At 41.5% G+C, this 21,454-nt stretch overlaps 1 protein-coding gene across 2 annotated transcripts in view; it reads left to right on the forward strand.

Moving 5' to 3' along the window:
- The window catches only part of BMPR2 (bone morphogenetic protein receptor type 2), a 245,476-nt gene that overhangs the window by 115,881 nt on the left and 108,141 nt on the right, over positions 1-21,454 (forward strand). For both annotated transcript variants that reach the window (XM_077448607.1, XM_077448608.1), the window contains exon 3: positions 4,441-4,620. In XM_077448607.1, the coding sequence (XP_077304733.1) occupies positions 4,441-4,620 (180 nt within the window). The remainder of the gene's footprint in view (positions 1-4,440; positions 4,621-21,454) is intronic.

Genomic DNA, 21,454 nt, shown 5'->3' on the forward strand with positions numbered 1-21,454 from the left:
GGTAGGACTTTGCTCCATCGGACTTCTGTTGTCAAAAAGTTTGTCCGTTCGCAGAGCCAACAAAAGTCCGATGAAAACAGAAAAAGTTTGTCCGATGGAGCGTACACACAGTCGGATGTTGCTCCAAAACAGCTAATTTGCATGTTTGTTGTCAAAAAGTCCGACCGTGTGTACGGGCCTTTAAGCTACATGCACACTGGAGCGCATAAAATTCAGTTTATTGGAGTTTGGGCTTTTTTTTAAAAGCCCATAAACTCCACTCTACGTTAGCCTATGTGTCCATGTACTCATGGACGTTCTTTAGCTTTAATGAGCAGTGGAGTGTATGGGCTTTTTTCTGAACGCCAGAAATTCGCGTTCAAAGTGCCGTTTTTCACCGCCAAAAACAAACAAAAAAACACCAAACGCCGTTAAACGCTCATAAACGCGTGTTAATTAGCGTTCAGCGTTCTATTTTTTCAATGCATTGTGGGAGTTTGGAATGCATTGTGGGATTTTTGGAGTGTCCTCTGTGTATTTTTATAAAAAATGCCCATAAACACTAACGCTGTTAAAAGCACATTTTTCGACCAGCGTTTTCTGCCAGCAATCTGGCGTCCAGAAAATGCTTTTTTGAGCTTCAGTGTGCATGGAGCCTCATAGCATAGTCATTGTCTCTGACAATCTCCTGCAGCATGTCCACAGTCTCTGACCATCTCCTCTATCACTTTTGCAGTCTTTGTCCATCTCTTGTATTATGTCCGCAGTCTCTGACCATGTGTTTTTGTGTCCTCAGTCTATGACCACCTCTTGTATCATGTGTGCAGTCTCTGACCCTCTCCTGTATTGTGTCCACAGTCTCTGACCATCTTTGTAACATGCCCATAGTCTTTGACTATATCCTTATGTGTGTCTGCTGTCACTAATAATGAATATTGAATTGTATGTGCGGCCCTTTGGTGATGTCGGGGGCCACACTTGATGTGCACCATATCCAGAAAGTTGCTGCTTTAAGTATGATAAACCTTTTCAGTAGGCTTAAAAACCTGCCATATACAGGTAGAAATTATCTTATGTCCCAAGTGTTTTCTATGTTTTCTAAAGATAATATCCCATTTTATGAAGCAGAAGCATCATATAGCAGACTGCAGGAGGCTGATATTGCTTTACTGCAATCTGGCAGGTTAGGATTTTGAGTGAGCCTTACTAAAAGAAGTACAGTGACACTGGGCTATAGTGGTAATACAGGACATGAAACAGTAGTATGGTACTTGAAAATATGTATGTACTGTGTATTTTTTTTTTAAAAACACGAGGAAATCTATATTGCTGAATAGAGCATTTTACTTTTTTTTTCTTTATCCTTTTTAAAGTGTTTGTTAACCCAAAAAAAATCTGCCCCCCTCTAACCTGTAAAAAAACCCCTGAACCTGGTACATCCTGCATGTCCTCTCTGTACAGACCACGAAAATCAGGGCTGCTCCGCCCTGACCACTGTGGTCTAATTGCATCCCTTCATCATACATAGCTGTCCCCTCTGCTCTCCTCTCCCCCTCACCCTCTCCTTCTTGCCTGTCATCTCCCTCTGTGTGTCTGTCTCCACCCCGCCCTGACCCCCCCCCCCCCCCCACCGCTATTCTTTAAAAAAAAAATTTTTAATTGTCACAGCCATCCACTCTATTAGAGGCTGACATAGCGCACTATGTAAGTGAACCCATATTTGAAATACCATGGTCAATGATATCCTTTAATGGAAATGTATATAACATGAACCAAGAACTGATAGAAGGCTCCAGCACAGTGCGTATTACTTTTTACATTGTTTCTTTGCTATTACAGGTCTCTGTTTTTTTTTTCTGAATTAGTCTAGTACAGTAAAAACCTTGGTTTGAGAGTAACTTAGTTTGAGAGCATTTTGCAAGACAGGCAACATTTTTAAATAAATTTTGACTTGATTTACTGTACTTCAAACTGTGGTCATTATTTTGTTAATCAGGAATGTTACATTAGACTGTAAACCCACCTGGATGCTGTGGCCTGCCCAGTGCTTCACTTTCCTGGGTAACTGTACGTGGCCAGTATGGTAGATGAAGTGAAGCTCTGTGTAGGCAGCAGCATCTACGCAGTAATACAGTCTAGTCCAAGATCTGAGTATATATGAATTTTAAGAGGACGATGGTGGAAGGGGGTAGTCATATGAGTGGGCTTTTAATTTAAGATTTGTTCCATGGCGAAATAATAGGGCACCCACACACAAGCAGATGTCAAAGTAAGATCAGTGGATAGTACGGCATCTGCCTGTGCTTGGATGAGTTGTGTGCTGCCACAATCTTTCATGATTTGTTCCCAATTAACAAGTGTTTGCAGCATGCATGCCGTGAAACTTCTCTACAGAAAAAGATACAGTTTTTTAGTTTCAAAGTGATTTTCCAGCATGTTTGCAATAAGAATCCTTCCAGCAAGCATAGGCTCTCATTAACACATCCTTATGCTGGCCATAGATGGTTATTTTTTATTTTTTTCCCTCAGCAAACAGGCTGAAGAAAAAAAATAAAAACCCCTTCCCTCCCTTCTCCTCCCTCCGCTCCCTCCGCAAGGACATTGTATTCTGACAGCGTGAAGGCTGTCATAATACATGGATCATCTAATGCAGCCCATTGGCCGCAGCTGCTGATCGAGAAAAGTTTTCCAGCTTGTTCCTTTGACAGAAGTCAATCAAAAGACCGACTTCTGTCAAGTAGTGAATGGCCACACACTAATCAACATTTGTCTCATCCCTGCTAAACCGGCTGAATTTCAATCAGTGTGATTGTGAAAAACAGAGCTGGAAACAGTTGCGTTGGAGGAGGATTGCTAAAACTGGTGCACACGGAATCTGCTACAGTTTCTATATTTTACAGCTACCATATTTTGCACCTGTTTTAGTAAATCTCCCCCCATTGTTTGCTTCTTCTGGGACTGTGTAGGTTCACCATAATACTATATTCATACTAACTATTGCTATTGCCATCTAAAGTTGGCACGTAAATTATGTACACATTTATTTCCACAGCCAGGCAGCACTGGGCCCTATTATAGTTGCATGGTCTGTTTTGGCTGTTGTTATTCCCCTGTTGTAAATGAATGTTATGGTTTACCCTTTAACACTAGTCTTGAATAAAGGTTTACACCCCATTGTTTAGCCCCATCCATCCATTAGTAAAATGGTCAGAACAGTAATTCTCCTAAGCAGGGTTTTTTTCAAGTGGTTCTGAGGTAAAAATGTTTTTTACCTTAATGCATTCCCAATTCGTCAAGATCTCCAATCACTACACTTCCGGTTACTGTAAACCATCAGTAATTGGAGATTTCGATGAATTGCTGTTTTGATACCACACTCTGCAATCGTATACACTCTGCTACACGATATTATGACCAAACCTTGTAAGGCCCCTTTCACACGGGATGGATCTGTAATGATCCGCCCCGTGATGATCCGCTTGCTCAGCGGGGATTGCTCCGTTTATCCCCACTGAGCTGACGGATGACAGGGCGGTCTCGGCACACTGTGCCGGGACCGCCCTGTCAGATCGCCGCTCTCCTCTATGGGAGATAGTATGAACACGGACCGTCTGTCCATGTTCATCCGATCCGCTCTGTAGACGGATAAAAAAATAGGATTTTCCTCCGTCTGCAGAATCGGACCATAGCGGAGACGGATGATATAGGGTGTCTGCGGATTTATCCGCAGGCACCCGCTATCCCATAGGGATGCATGTATGTCCGTATTTAATCCGCAAACGGATGGATGAAATACGGACATAGTGTCCGCATGTGTGAAAGGGGCCTTAGTCTGGCCGATACTAACCAACAAAATGGCCACTTCCAAGGCAGCAAAAAAAAATTTCCCCCTTACCCGCTGTTCTGTCAAAACAGCAAACCATTTGTGTATTGGAGTGTATACAGTTACCGGGTGTCAAAACAGCAACTCATCTAAATCTCCAATTACTGATGGTTTACACAGTAACCTGAATTGACTTGATTTGAGATCTCGATGAATTGGCTATTGTGACAGAACAACTGCACAGTTATAACTGCCAGCTCAAGTGACTCTATAACATTATATGTTTACAACTAGAAAGCTGATTTCAGTTTCTGAAACTAAAAACAAGTTACAGTTGCAATCTATTTTTTTTTTTTTTCCTGGCATGTGCTTGTGAAGCGTTTCTCAAAGAATCTGGAATGTGGTGTTGTATTTTGCACCCCATTGCTTTGCATTTCATAGTCCATAAAACCATCTTCAGTGTCCTTGTAAGCACCTGAAAACATACTCAATGTTTAATCTGTATAAACTATGTACATCACCCCTAAATTAGCTGAAATTTATTTTCTTTTTATCTTGCTCAGCTGGAGATACATCAGTACGGAGTATATGGAGATACATTATTTGACAGTTTACTGTGTTGCTTTTTATATTTTCAGGTTGCTGGTCCTACATAGGTGACCCACATGACTGTAACCATGAAGAATGTGTGGTAACTACTACTCCACCACTCATACAGAATGGGACGTACCGCTTTTGTTGCTGCAGCGCAGACATGTGCAACGTGAACTTCACAGAAAATTTCACACCTCCAGACCCTACTGACACAACTCCTTACAGTAAGTAGACAGCAGTGCAGCAAAACTAAAGAAAATTACCACTTTTCATTTTGTAGTGTAAAACAGACTGAAGATATATTCCATGCAATGTAGAACCATATTTTGAAATATGTAGAACCTATGTTTCAACATGTACAACTGAATGTGGAGCTAATGTTTTTGGCTATATACAGCAGTTCAGTACAAACTACACTCCTCTGCACCAAAAGCACAACGTAATTATAACTATTACTATAATGCTAATTCTTCACTGGCAGGACCTGGGTAGAAGGGGGGGGGGGGTGAGAGAGGAGGACAGCTGTGTCTGACTCAGCAGACCAATCTGCATAGATACTGCCAGACCTCCCCTGTGCCCTGACCTTAATTTCTCAATTTTCCCTAAAAAAAATTATCTGGGGAATTTACTAAGCTTCCTACACCATTATAATGGTGCAAGAAACTATCAGGAGTGACGTGGGCCACATTAACAAAGCAGATAGACCTGCTTCAGGTCTATCTGTGCCACATGCGCCAGTTTCTATTTCAGATTGAAATAGAAACTAACTCAGGTATGCTCCCAATTAACAGAAGGATTATAACAGTTTTCCATGTAGAAAACTGCTGCAGACTCCTAACAGGTGTGATGCTGTTGTAGGTTGACAGCTCAAATCACTCTCTCTGCTTGTGCAGTGATAACACTACATGAGCAGAGCCTGCAGGGTTAACAAGCCTCCTCCTCCCTCCCGCTCTGGGATGGGGGCTATCTGTATCTGTCAAAGACACAGGACAAAGAACTGATTGCACATAAGTAATGTCCCTTTGTTCATTAGGAGCAACATCAGCATGGTACTTGCACCGCTCTTTGTTAATTCCCACCATTCTTATGCTGCAGGAAAAAGAGCAATGCCATGCTATCAATAGTGATGCCATGTCACCCACATAATGCATAGCTCTGGTGCAGAGAATGTGTAAATACAGTTCATTTCCAGTAGTCTCTGAAGCAGGTGCCCCAACTGAAAGCCAGAGGGGCCTGCTAGACATATGTCCACAGTGTATGTTCTAATTAATTTTATTCAAATATTTGATTTCAGGATCTGAACAGCTAAGGCTCCATTCACACTTGTACAATTCTAAAGTGCAACTTTGGTGCAACTTTGGATGGGTACTACTTGGGTACCACTTTGGCTTTGACCAGTGATAATGGACAACTGTTGAATTGTATAACATTCAGGTATGATTTTCATGCAACTTTTGAGGGTTAACATTGAAGTCTATGACCCTGAATTTGCATGAAAGTTGGACCAAAGTAGTGCTTGGACTACTTTGAAATCGCTGCAAATTTAAAGCACACATATGTGAATGGGTATCATTGGAAAACATGGGGAACGACTTGTCATGCAACTTTGATATCCAAGGTTGCATGACAAGTCGCACAAGTGTGAATGGAGCCTAAAACGTACAGCTAACAAGTGGGATTTTTTCTTTTCAAATGCAAAGCTTAGTATTGCTAGCATAGATAGCATAGGCAACTATGTAAAGATATTCATGTTTAAATGATTCATGCTTCCCAGTATATGATTAAAATGTCTGTGAGGGGTACTGCTTCTGCTGCAAAGATAGATTGGTGCCGATATTACACTAATAAACAAGAGCTCTGCTGAACACTATTTATATCTAAACCAGGATTAGTAGTCTACTATTTCAAGCTAGCATCTTGAAGAACATTGTAAAGATTACAAAGTCAAGTTGTTACTCTTTGGAAGCTTTGGATTTATGTTTAGATACTTATTGTGTTCTATATAAGGCATGACACCTCCTTTGTTTGGCTGAAAGTTTTTCATTTTTAGTAATCCTGTTATCACTAAACTCAAGAAACCAAAAAAACAAAATGTAAAATGTTTGACTCAAAAGAAGTAAATGCACAATTCTTAGTGCAAAGGTATTGAATCCTTCGAAGCATTGTTCACATGGGGGATTTTTATTCTTATACCTGATAAAATGGCTGCCTCCTTGTGACCTTCCTCTGAACTCCTTGTCTATGTACCCTACTCAAGTTGCCTGAAGGCTGACTTTATCAGACCTCACTGTGTAAGCTACGCCTCTGCACATTCATGTGAATTTCAAAACAAAATGTGCTGTCTTGCAACAATCCGCGGTTCAACCGGACCAAATCAAATAACCCACATACACATAACCATTTTTAAGCAGTTAAACCGGCAAGAAACTTCAGCTGTAAATTCAACACAGTTTTCTGTGTATGTGATTGCCCAGCAGTAACCGGATAGTTTAACATTCCTAAAGGGGCGGCGTAACCTTGATACACTCATCATTTTGCACACTAAAGAGTACAAGATTACAGTGTTCTTCAGCAAGAGCAAAACAGATGTATCGCAGTTAACCGATTAACCATCTGAACATTCAAATGTCGGCTTTACTCGAAAAAATAAATTCTGTTTGCAAACAGTTTTAAAGACATTGATATGAGATACCCATCTACTGAGCCGGCTATTGACATCACGCCAGTTACGTCATCTCATGTTTATGAGTAGTCTGATAGATCTTGGAGGCAAAAGTAATACCAGAGTTTAGAAAACCCTGTTTGGTCCCCCCCCCCAGGTAAGCTGGCATTGTGACTGCCTGCAATACACACGACTGAACTTTTCAATGGACTGAATTCCTTCTGAGTTTTAGATGGACTCATCTTCCATCGAATCGGACTTGTCTACACACAATCACACCAAAGTCTGACGGATTTGACCATGATGATGTACGACAGGACTAGAATAAGGAAGTTCATAGCCAGTAGCCAATAGCTGCCCTAGCGTCAGTTTTCATCCTTCGGACTAGCGTACAGATGAACAGATTTTTCGACCGGACTCGAGTCCGTCTGAAAGATTTGAAACATGTTCTAAATCTAAAGTCCGTCTGATTTTTCAACAGCAAAGGTCCGATGAAGCCCATACATGGTTGAATTGTCCGACGGATTCGTTCCGTCTGACCTTTGCTGTCGAAAAGTCCAGCCATGTGTACACGTCATTACACGCTAAACAGGGATGCTCCTGCAAACCAAGCATTTCTGTTTATGGCCAAACCTGGCCTCAAAGACATAATAAGTGTTGGATCACTAAAGCCTAGTACGCACCAGTAGTTTTCTTTCGTTCAACCAAACAGGGCTGAATGGGAAAAAACGGAGGGTTCAGAAGGACCCGCTGTACTAACTATCTGACGTTAGTAGAGCAACCTCCCCCACTGTTCTATTGTGTTCTGACAGGGTGGATGGGTTCTCCCCACCAGAAAACTCTGGTCAGCTCACTCAGCCATTGATTGGGAGCTGATTGGCAGAACTTTTTCGGCCGTGCCCCAGACCGACCCCAGTACACATGGGCCGAATGTTTGGCAGTTTCTCTTGAACCGGCCAATGCCGCCTGACATTTTGCCCATATGTACTAGGCTTAAGGGTTCATGCTGCAGGCTGGTTTGGAGGGGCATGAGGAGTGGTGCACAGCTTGGCACAGTGGTATGAGTTATTTTAAAGAGGAAGTAATCTTCCTCTGCAAACCTTTACCTAAAAATACATCCTACATCTGTACAGTTTAGGGGATATTTCCAGTGAATTCAACCAGTGACATCCCGGCGCATGCTCTCTGAAGGAACGGCCCACAGGTGCCATTCCTTCTGGGTCCATGCCATGAATGCATGGGAGTAACGCCATTGCGGCTCCAGCCAATCACAGCGCCGGAGCCCGCAGACCCAGAAGAAGCCCCGGGAAACATGTCGGCCGTGAAAGCGGTGTGTGCGGGGACTGCTGCAACAGCTTTGTTTCAAGGTAAGTATTTCATAATGAGCTAGTATGTGATACATACTAGCTCATTATGCCTTTGTCTTACAGGGTTTTTTTTAGGAACTTTTTTTCAGAGGTTTGCAACCTCTTTAACTTTCACTGCATTCCGTATTTTGCCTCAGTCATTTACTCATGAGAAGTTTAGGTTTACAATCAGAACTATTACATGGGGGCATAATTGGGATTTTTGTCATCTGATATAAATATTTAACTAATGAAAGCCACTTTTTCTCATGATCTGTTTTTTTTTAATCTGATGAAACAGTATTTTACCTTTACATCAAATGTTTTTTTTTTCTGCTCACCCCAATAGATACCTCATAACTAAAATCTTTATGAATTTACATTTATATATATGTATATGATAACAGGTGTTAATAATGGCATCATATGGTAAAATGCCACAAAAAATGGTATTTGCATTGGTGGTTTGGGGTCATCAAGAAATAACTTGACACAGGTGGGGAACAAAAATGATACACAGTAAAGTTGGCCATACGTCCACAAGTGATGTCGATAGAGGAATCCTCCCTGGTGTGTTTTTGTATTCTGACACTGTCAGAACACACTTGCCAGCTCTGGAGGCGATTGGCTGCAGCGCTGATCAAACAATAATTTTCCAGCAGGTCCGTCCAGGAGAAGGCCAGAAGTCCAGGAGAAGCTGATTAATAGATCAACTTTTCACGAACGGGAATGCCCATAGATGGATCAAGATTTGATGGGTCCCCACTGTACCGGATGCATTTCAATCCATCTGTGGCCAGCTTTAGGCCTCGTTCACATGGGTGTACTATGTGAGAGCTATATTTGCCCACAGGGGGTTGCCAAGATGGTCTGTGCATTCTGGTGCAGGCAACCTTATTCATGTCAGTTGGCTGCACTGGTTCTGCCAGTGTCACTCTATGCAATATACTGTAGCTGTTTTAGCCTAGCCAAAGACATAAGATGGCAGTTGAAAAACTCACTTTTATAGAAGCGCTTTCCATAAACATCCAAAATTGTTACTGCACTGGCTGCCTGATCTCAAGGGAAGTATCAGTTGTTCTAAGTAGATTTTCTCAGAGTTGTTATGGCATCATTATCTTGGCACCAAGGTTGTCTGCTTAGTGCATAAACATGCATATTTTGCCAAAATTATTATCTATATTAATAGAAAGATACTTTGTAAGGGCTGATTCTCACTATTATGTTGCCCTGTGTCATCCCATCCTTGAATGCAGCACAGCACATATCAATGAGCATTGCTATATGGATTGTAGTAAGAATGTGTTGGCTTTTTTGTATTTTACAATCTATAATACATATTGTGAGATGGCCCCATTAAAAACAGATCTTTTGCTGTTGCAACGTCCGAATCTTCATCTTATGTCTAATGTGGGTATGTTTGGCCTGGGGAGTGTTTGAAGACCAATTCTTTGCTGCTTCACTGGTGCCAAGCAGGTTTGGATTCCAGAGGCATTCCATTTGGGGTAACCTTTGAGACCTCATTTGATATCACTCAGATAATTGCTGAATATCAGGATTGATTTTACTTTATACTCTTATCCCTTCTTGAGGAATGGTTCAAACTTCAATAGGTTTTTAGAAGTAATATCCCTACCTCAATGAACCCTGCCTTGAAATCCATTGAGCTTCATGTTCTATTATTAGGATACTTCTGTGTGCCTCTCTATATTTTTAGGAAACTCAAATTCGGCTGACCCAATACAACTAATAGGCACCATGTGGTGGTGACTTCTTATCTCTCAGTGGCTGGGGGGGTTGGGCGCTCTCAAGGGGGGGCACCCCTTGTTTACCACTCCTCTTCTGATCTACAGCAGCAAAGGATAAACCTTCCCTTTTAAAGTATTGATGCAGTTTCATATGAAATTTCTCTCACCTCATTTTGTCTTTTGACATTTAATTGCCCCGAAGAAGAAAGACTTAAAGTTGTTCAAATTCAAAACGCGTTGGGCTAACATTGTCTTCATCAAACCAAATGTGTTGATTGATCTAGTGGTTATCTGTTAACTGCATTTCTTCTTATATTATATTTTATTATGGAACATATTTTTTACATTTTTCAATAAAATATATATTTTTTTATATACTATTGAAGGCATTGATGCCCTTAAAATGCCCCATATAGGGGGTTCTTTTTGTTTGGTTCATAAATTAGGGATGTGGGCTTTTCACTTTTTCTCTTAACGACAGAATTTTTCAATTAATGAAGGCCAATTCACATCAAGTGCTTTTTGCTGCTACCTAAAATTAGCCAGTTGAAGCAAATGGCATGCCAATGGCTATCCTTATTGTAGAAATCCTGAGTTTTGGAAGACAGAGGTCAATTTTGGACCTTGCAGAGACTGATCAGTTTTTGACGTGCGTGCATCAATAACTAATCATTGTGAAAGCAGTCTAAGACACACACTACACCTCATGTTATGAAACACTGAAATACAATTTTATATTTTACCTTATTATTTAGTCCAATTTTTATCTAATATCCCCTGATTGCCTTTTTACGTGGCCTCTCTGTTGGGAGCTAATTGGTGCAGTCTCTAGACTATCTGCTTAAATCACTCCCTGATGTTTTCACTTGGGCCCATGCCTAGATAATTAAAACCACATGGTTTATGAGGTTTTCGTTTCTATCCACTATAAATATTTTCACATTCCCCAAATCCATTAGGATGGCCATACATGCTTACTAAGATGAGCAGACCTCTTTCTCTCCCTGGTAACTGTCGGAAGTGCTTGTTACAGCTCCTTGGAGGAACACTATATGGCCTGATTTTTGCAGTGGTTGAATCAGGCAAAATCACACCATGAATGTCCCTAAGTTCCAAGGGAGCTCATGCATCAGTCATTGTTTTTTGGGTTGAATGGAAAAAAAAATGAACTCAATGTGGATGGGGGAATCCTCCAGTTGTACTATTGTATTTTGACAGCGGGAAGACTTCACCATCGTCTGAATATACTGGTCCTTTGGCTATAGTTGGCAGTGCTGATCATGTGAAAATTTTCCAACTGGCTATTTGTACACAAGTCAATCTGTACATCCAGCCTGCCCATACATGGATCGAAATTTCGCCAGTTCCTGCTGAACCTGCTGAATTTCAATCCATGTATAGCCAGCTTAAAGCATTAGTAAACCGCCAAAACAAATTTTTTTTGGGGCCCCCGAAGGTTTATTACATAATGTGTTAGTATGCATGGTATACTAGTACATTATGAAAGATATACCTGCAAACTGAGCCCTCCAGGGCAATGCTGTCACGGCTCCCCCAGTGCTTCCATTATCACCTAGTCTTTCTTCTGGTGTTGTGTCAAATACTGTCTCCCATCAGATAGTGTCCACCCTGTACTGCGCTTGCACGGTACAGAAGACAAGGAGACGCCGAAAGTCTCCGAAGATGAACGGCGCCTGCTCACTGAGTCCAGGTTCAAGCCCCACCATCCAAGTGGACATAGAGTTTAAATAAAAAATAGCCGAGCGAAGCGAGGCCATGCCCGAAGCGTGGTGAGCGAAGCGTGGTGAGCGAAGCGTGCCCGCGAGGGGCCATCTTACTAACTGCTACCGCATGTCCGCTTGGATCGCGGGGTTTCAACCTGGACTAAGTGCAGAGGCACCTTTCATCTTCGGAGACTTTCGAAGTCTCCTTGTCCTCCGTACTGCACAAGTGCTGCACCTGCGCAGTACAGGGCGGACACTATCTGATGGGGGGACAGTTTTTGATAGAACACCGGGTTCACAGGCTTCGGCCGCTTGAATGGCCAGGACCACAATGATGTCACTTCCGCACTATTACCAATGTGAACATGTCCTAAGAAGGTGCTTGTTTAGGAAATATTCATTTTATCTACAGGTAAGCCTGATTTTAAGCTTAGCTGTAGGTACACGTTCAGAAAGACACTTTACTACCAATTTAAGGCCAATAATAATTTGTTAATGTTTGTACTCGTGTGTGTGTGTCGCATAAAGGTGCATAAACAAATGTATGCATATACATGCATACATTTTTTTCCATTGCCAGTGTTGCAATATATGTGTATATGCATGTATACTTAATATAGACATATATACGTGTAATTGACTGCAATCAAATGTAAAGTTTTCTACTTTTGTTTTATGGCTCTGTACTCATTACTGTATTCGACCTCAATCACATGAACAAATACATGCATACCCAGCGCAGGGCCATGTTTTGGTACATTCCCTAGGCGTCAGATTTGGCACCAGGGGTCTAAAGGGACACATCTCATATGATAAAATATAAGGCTGAACTCTAAGCAGGTATAAAAGACAAACAAATGCAGCTCAGTAATCAAGAATTCATCAATAAATGTATTTTTGTCAAAACAAGCGAACAGCGAATTTGACTTGGCTTTGGCCTCTTGCAGCCCCTGTACAACAGGGCTGGAGTGTGAGTGGAAGAAGCAGTACAAGGAGCTAATCAGCTCATGTTCTGACAAGAAACACGCTGATAGGAAGAGGAAGTGGAGTGATAGAGATAACAAGCCTGGGTTGGGTGCAGGGCACCCTGGGCTCAGCATAAATGGGTTGAATGATGCTGGCTATCAGACTGAGGACATCTAGTGGCAGAAGATGTACTCTGGAAAAAATCTTTGGGTTAATCATGAATAGGCAGCAAAAGCTGGTTTTGTTATTTTATCTTTTAGGACTGGTTCACACTGATGCGATATCAGATGTGACTTGGCTCACATATGAATAACATGACAGTGGAAATAATATTGCTTCCAGTGGTGCCTGTTCACATCAATGAAGCACTTTGGGGAAAGGGACCTGTGCTACTTTGGTGCAATTTGCAGTGCAGTTTGGCCAAATAGAATATGCAAACTTCTAAAATCAAAGTTTCACTACATAATGCACGGACAATCGAGTCAAAAATCGCAACACAGTACTGTAACCTGAGCCCTAATGGGCCATTCATTTTTTTTTGGGCTAGAGATCTGGTTTAAATAATTTGTAAAAAAAAATCTGCACTTTATCTGTTGTAGTATGAATCCGACATTTCCGATCACAATCTATGGGGGAGCTTGTCCAACATGTACAGAAGAGTATGGAATTCTGATTTTCAAATCGAGCAGCAGAAGCCCTCGTCTAAGAACAGCTTTGACTTCTTTAAACTTTTCTCATGCTAGAGTGGAGAATAATAACTTTCCTGTCATGCGGCCTCTTTGAAACTCTTAAAACTAAGGGATACACATTGTTTCAGAATGATTGGTTTATATTTGGAGTACATATCCTTTTCCTTTGTGGTGGGCTGTCTTTGAGACTGGGGGGCTTTGTGACCCAGCAAGCTGTTACCTTATTGCAGACTAATCTGGGGAAGGAGGGGGTGGTAGTAATGGGGGGGTGGATAGGAGTGTGTGGGGTGTATGGCTCCCTGGCTCATTGGAGCCTGGGATGTTTATGAACACTGGAGCCTGGATATGGCCCAGCCTGGAGGCAGGCTGTCTGCTTCCTCTGTGCCTTGTCTATAACACCTCAGAGAAGAAAAATAAAATTGATTAACCCTTCTGCTAAATACTTTCCACTAATTTACAAAATGTGAGCTTGGTTAATGAACAACACAATTCTGATTCATTAGATAATCTCTTTTTATAACTGTGCAATTAACACAGCGCTGATTCATTTTGTTCTTTTTATAACTGTAGAGTTACTTTGAACACTCTCTCTGCTTACAAACTGCGCTTTTTAGGCTATATCCTTTTTAAAAAATAACAAAAGGACCAAACCAAACCAAACAAAGGAAAAAAAAAGACTAAATATGATATGTACTGTTCAAATGCAAAAAAATCTTTAAGACTGTTTGCTAATGTTTTTTACTGTTTATTGCCAGTATGTTGCAAGCATTCATATCGATTAAAGATGACCTATTATAGCCTTTTTATTTAATCTTGTACATGTACATATAAAATAATCCATAAGCGTAAATAATATGTGCTAAGCGTGTTAAAAGGAAAAAGCTTTTTTAACCATAATTCTCAGTGTGGTTTCGCTTGAGTGCTCCTATGACACAGAATTTGTCAACCGCATGCTAAAGCCCACTGTCAGCTGACGTCACAGAGCTCTGGAAGAATCATATTGTTGGGATATACCCAGATGCCCGATTGACAGCTCACTCCAGCTCTTAATGTGTGGCTGAGAGCAGAAACCAGCTGCAACTGCCCCCCTCCTCTCCCGGTGTTCTGGCATATTCAGTCAGGCCATTGGATACTGTCCGCCCCGTACTGCGCAGGCACATCCCTTGCGCAGTACAGAGCAGAAGGATCTTCGGAAAATCGCAGAAGATGAATGGCGCTTGTGCCGTGAGTGGAGGTGGTAGCCCCACCATCCAAGTGGACATAGGGCTGCCAATATTAGAGGGCCCCTCGCGGGCTCGCTTTGCTCGCCACACTTCAGACACGACCTCGCTGCACTCGGCTCTTTTATATTCTAACTCTATGTCCACTTGGATGGTGGGGCTAGAACCTGGACTCACAGTGCAGGCGCCGTTCATCATCGGCTATTTTCGGATCTGTGTGTGCTGTGTACTATCCGATGGGGGACATCCGATGGGGGACACAATATGATAGGACACCGGCGCTCCAGTGAGAGCTGGAGGAGCAGAGAGCGGTGACTAACAGTCACTGCTCTCTGCTCTGAGAAAACCTTGCACTGAACGATTAGCCGTCATGAAATCAGTCGCCATGTGATCAACCGTCATGTGATCGCTCAGTTCTTGGGCTTAGAGCCAACATGAGACAGCTGCAACCTCAGCATGGAGGTAAGTATATTTATTCTTTTCTTAACCCCATACATCTCCTTTAATGTTTTACACAACGTGTAATCACATATAGTTTATAATTATATCTGGATTAGGGGCAGACCTAGTTACTCATTACATAAGCACGCATTGCTTTCTGTTGTGTCTTCATGCTGTCTGTTGTGGTTTATACGTGTGTCCTTGCACCTTCCAACCACAGCAGCTGTCAGCCCCTCATAGACTTTTACGGGCTTCTGGCAGTAGGCTAGATGGTTCACCTGTGCCCTCCAGAGTGTCATGCATCGTAGCCAGTTTCCAAGAGGCTTGAAAGGAGAACATTAATAACTAGTGCTGTTAGGAACTGCTTTTCTTATATTGGTACATTTTAACAACAAAACCCCAAATTAAGCTTCTTTCACAAGGGACAGTTTCCATTCCGATCAGCAAGGCATATGCTCACATTCATACCCGACAACCCTCCGGACTGCCTAAACGGAAGAGGACCGGTACCGAGCCAGAGGTAGGTGGTTGTAAATAGACACAAGTCCTTTTACACCAACCTGTCCATAGGAGTGCATGGATCTTCTGATCGGGTTTGCCTGGAAAAACTGACAGGCTAACCTGATCAGATTGCTCATGTAAAAAGGGGCCTTAAACTCCAGAAAAATATAAAAAAAAAAAAACCAGAAAATAGTTGAACTCACGGCAGATATAAAAGAGAGAAAATAATGCAGCTCTTTAATTAGTACATAACTGATCTTTTTTTTTTTTTTTTATGTAAGCAGTTTAAGTACCTGAATTGTGAAATACCTTTTACAATCTCGTGTACAGCAGAACTCAGAGCAGAGCAGCACAATGAGCCAGTTAGGTGTGCTCCAGTGCATGGAGCATGCTGATAGGAGGAAACAGCTGAGCGACAGAGAGATGAGCTCATCATCTTTACTATCCAGGAGGAGACCTGTAAGTGTCAGAAGTGCCAGGCAGGACTGTACTTTATATATATATATATATATATATATATATATATATATATATATATATATATATACATACATACAGTATCTCACAAAAGTGAGTACACCCCTCACATTTTTGTAAAAAATGTATTACATCTTTTCATGTGACAACACTGAAGAAATTACACGTTGCTACAATGTAAAGTAGTGAGTGTACAGCTTTTATAACAGTGTAAATTTGCTGTCCCCTCAAAATTACTCAGCAAACAGCCATTAATGTCTAAACCGCTGGCAACAAAAGTGAGTAAGCCCCTAAGTGAAAATGTCCAAATTGGGCCCAAAGTGTCAATATTTTGTGTGGCCACCATTATTTTCCAGCACTGCCTTAACCCTCTTGGGCATGGAGTTCACCAAATCTTCACAGGTTGCCACTAGAGTCCTCTTCCACTCCTCCATGACAACATCACAGAGCTGGTGAATGTTAGAGACCTTTGCGCTCCTCTACCTTCTGTTTGAGGATGCCCCACAGCTGTTCAATAGGGTTTAGGTCTGGAGAAATGCCTGGCCAGTCCATCACCTTTACCCTCAGCTTCTTTAGCAAGGCAATGGTTGTCTTGAGGTGTGTTTAGGGTCACTCTTATGTTTACATACCCCCCTGCAGCCCAGTCTCTGAAGGGAGGGGATCATGCTCTTATTCAGTATGTCGCAGTACATATTGGCATTCATGACTACCTCAATGAACTGTAGCTCAGTGTCAGCAGCACTCATGCAGCCCCAGACCATGACACTCCCACCACCATGCCTGACTGTAGGCAAGACAAACTTGTCTTTGTACTCCTGAACTGGTTGCCCCCACACACGCTTGACACCATCTGAACCAAATAAGTTTGTCTTGGTTTCATCAGACCACAGGACATGGTTCCAGTAATCCATGTCCTTAGTCTGCTTGTCTTCAGCGAACTGTTTGCGGGCTTTCTTGTGCATCATCTTTAGAAGAGGCTTCCTTCTGGGTCGATGCAGTGTGCGGCATATGGTCTGAGCAATGACAGGCTGACCCCCCCACCCCTTAAACCTCTGCAGCAATGCTGGCAGCACTCATACGTCTATTTCCCAAAGACAACCTCTGCATATGACGCTGAGCACGTGAACTCCACTTCTTTGGTCGACCATGGCGAGGCCTGTTCTGAGTGGAACCTGTCCTGTTAAAACGCTGTATGGTCTTGGCCACCGTGCTGCAGCTCAGTTTCAGGGTCTTGGCAATCTTCTTATAGCCTAGGCCATCTTTATGTAGAGCAATAATTTTTTTTTCAGATCCTCAGAGATTTATTTGCCATGAGGTGCCATGTTGAGCTTCCAGTGACCAGTATAAAAGTGTGAGAGCGATAACACCAAATTTAACACGCCTGCTCCCCATTCACACCTGAGGCCTTTGTAACACTAACGAGTCACATGACACCGGGGAGAGAAAATGGCTAACTGGGCCCAATTTGGACATTTTCACTTAGGGGTGTATTCACTTTTGTTGCCAGCAGTTTAGACATTAATGGCTGTGTGTTGAGTTACTTTAAGGGGACAACAAATGTACATTGTTATACAAGCTGTACACTCACTACTTTACATTGTAGCAAAGTGTAATTTCTTCAGTGTTTTCACATGAAAAGTTAGAATAAAATATTTACATAGAATAAAATGTGAGGAGTGTACTCACTTTTGTGAAATACTTTGTGTGTGTGTGTGTGTGTATATGTGTATATATATATATATATATATATATATATATATATATATATATATATATATATATATATATATATATATATATATATATATGAAGATTACATGATGCAGTAATCACTTTGGAGTTTGGTATATATATATATATATATATATATATATATATATATATATATATATATATATATATAGACATGGTTCTAGAATGACTGCAAACTGTGTAAGCCCTTGTACACACGGTCGGAGATTCCGACGGAATGTGTCCTATCGGACCGTTTTGTCGGATAATCCGACTGTGTGTGGTCTCCATCGGACTGTTTCCATTGGAGTATCCGACGAACAAAGTTTTCCAACTTGTCCGTAAAAGTTTCCAACAAAATGCTCTGATCAGACATACTCCGATCATGTGTAGCCTATTCCGACGGACAAAGTGCCACGCATGCTCAGATCAAATTCCTAGACCAAAGCTATTGGCTACTAGCCTGAATGTAGTCCCGTTGTAACGAAATAACGTCACCAATCGGATTTTCCGACAACTTTGTCCGACCGTGTGTATGCAACAGTTTCGGACAAAATCCGTCGGACAAAATCCAACGGATTTGGTTGTCAGAATGTCCGACCGTGTGTACAAGGGCTAAGATAAATTTGAGGAGCATTATTAGTTGTCCTGTCATGAATACTGCACTGTAGTTGGGCTTTTTATTCTGATTGTTTTATCATATAAACAATAAATAATTCTGATAGATTCACAGACACCATCCTGTCAGAGACTAAAAAAAATCTCTTTTTTTTTTTTTTGCTATTTTAAAGAATGGTTTGCATCCTTTTCAGTGATATTTATAGGCATTTCTTTAGTAGGTTAATCAGTGGGCAGCACAGAGAAACCATTCAGAGGATTTGCAGATCTATAAATAGAGTGAGGGTTTAGACTTTTGTGTGTTATGATGAATGTGGTCTGAATAGCCGTATTACTGTCTGCTTCCTTTAACTCACTTGCTGCCGGAAGGGGCTTAGGATTCAGAGTAGGGCAAGCGTAACACAGAGGTATTAAAATGCAATAAAGCTTAGTCTCCACAGTACAGAATTTCCAGATCTAACAGATTATTAATGTTATTAGTTGCTGACATGGAATAGTGATCCCCAAACTTTGCAAGTTCATGAGCCACAAGAAACTATGAGAAATGGTAGTGAGCCATGTGATAAATAGCTCTTAGGAAACACTGTTTAATGATGATGTTAAATATGTGAATTAAGTGATTTTTCATTATTTAGGCAACCTTGACTTGACATAATGTTTAAGGGAAGTGCCTAATGCAACAGATGTTCAGACAGATATGTCCTAAACACATGCCAAGGGAATGCTGGCAGTCATTAGAAAGGTGGCTAAGAGCCAGATGTGGCAGGAACTGCTTTCGAGACACTCCATCCTCCCACCTGTAGTTTATGAAATGGCTAACTAAACCATAGACGTTGGGCCGCTTACAAAAATCTCCAGCCAGGGAAAACTCTAAATGGACCACAAACTGTGAAGAATCATAAATGTAACAATTTGTGCTGCTAATGCCGCATACACACGACAGGACTTAAGTCCGGCAGACTTTCGACTGAGTTCTGACGGAGTTCTGACAGAGTTATGACGGACTTTCCGAATGAACGGACTTGGCCACACACAATCACACCAAAGTCCGACGGATTCGACCGTGATGACGTATGACTGGACTAGAATAAGGAAGTTCATAGCCAGTAGCCAATAGCTGCCCTAGCGTCGGTTTTAGTCTATCAGACTAGCACACACACGAGCGGATTTCTGGGTCCGGCAGAGTTCTGGCGGAAAAATTTGAAGCATGTTCCATTTCTAAAGTCTGTTGGATTTTTGCAAATCAAAAGTCCGCTGCAGCCCACACACGATCGAATAGTCCGCCTGAATCGTTCCGTCGGACCTTTGATGTCGAAAAGTCCGCTCGTGTGTACGGGGCCTTACAGTTTAATGTTGCCAATGAAGAAATTCTACATCCCTTCTTTATGTATGTTGAATGGAAACTAAATATTTAACAATAAAGCCAATTTTTTGGATTTGATTTGTATAATTTACTTATGGAACACAACCAGACTTTAACATGGACTATACAGATAATACTAACCACATAGCCTATATAAATACAATGCTAAACGCCAAACTCTTTTCTATAAAAAAGTATTTAGGATATACCAGTGGCTTTTTTGAGCACTTACAGTATCTATTGGTGGTTCTGATGTACTATACTTTGTGTCCTAAAAATTATTGCTCCAGTTGTTTGGCTTCTTTTACTTGGTCCTATGACATAACAAACTTATGTCTGCTTTTGAATCCCTGGGTAGCTCTTTTCTCTTGCCCATTATACCCTTTAGTTCCAGTTCATATGAAGATTACATGATGCAGTAATCACTTTGGAGTTTGATTTTTATTGCACAGTTAACATTGGTCAGCACTACTAAAGTATTCACCGTGGTCATCTTCTTGGTTGGTGTGGCGAGCAGCTGCCCTTTAGCATATCGAATGGCAGCACAGCCACCAATCACAGAATGCTTCCTTTTATTTTGATTAATAGAAGACCTTCTCCGATTGGACAAGGTGGAGAGACACAGAGGTGACATCAAAATGTCTTCCTCGTCCAATCAGAAAATGCTTTGTATTTATTGAAGAGAATGCAATGAGTTCTGACTATGGCTGCCATGCCGAGCGAGCAACCGCCTGTGCTAGCTATGCAAAAGGACATCTATTGAGCCTCCATATCAGTTTCTGGCCTCCAGACCTTTACATGTAATTATTAGATTATGTGTGTAATACATTAATGCCTATTATGAGGCAGATAAAGGGCTTATTTACACTATTTATGCAGCATAAAGCTAACCATACACTGAACAAATTTCGTCAATGAGCCAAAATTTGCCTTGTGGGTGCCCTGTCCTCCCCCTCCCACCCAGAATCCTTAAACTGAAGAAATGGAAGGAGCTGGGCAGAAAATTGGCCAGCAGTTCTCATCCAAAATTGTAATTCTCTACAATGGTAAGCTCATTCTTTACTTTCTAGTAGACAGGTGAACGTTGTTTCCAGGCCCCTAGACCGGTACATTTTCATAGCTGTAAAATATCTGAATCCAACAATGTCCCATGGTGCCAAAATCAAAGGGTGCTGGATTAGCAGTAATAAATGGACACATATATCTCTGTTACATTAAAAGAACATTGGCTGCATTTATTACTTTAGGTCAGTATTTTATATTAGCGTGATTCTAAAGGAAAAAAATAGGATTTTTTCCTACAGCTTACCTGTAAAATCCTTTTCTTGGAGTACATCACGGGACACAGAGGCCCCTCCCCTCTTTTGGGAATTGCTTACTACAAAACTGAGGTCTTTAAGTTCCAGACAGAGAATGAACCTCTACCAAGACCTGGAGTAGGGCTATATGTAGAGAACATGCTTTGACCTAAACAGCTTGCTTCTGTAGAAATATATCAAAGGAACCCCTGGAATTGACTGCTTCCTGAGCAAAGATTATTGAGGTAAAGAGTATTGAGGTGTCTTCAGCAAG

The sequence above is a fragment of the Lithobates pipiens genome, unplaced genomic scaffold (genome assembly GCF_037356315.1).
Source record: "Lithobates pipiens isolate NorthernLeopardFrog02 unplaced genomic scaffold, aLitPip1_a1.2 Scaffold_22, whole genome shotgun sequence".
Classification (NCBI taxonomy): Eukaryota; Metazoa; Chordata; class Amphibia; order Anura; family Ranidae; genus Lithobates; species Lithobates pipiens.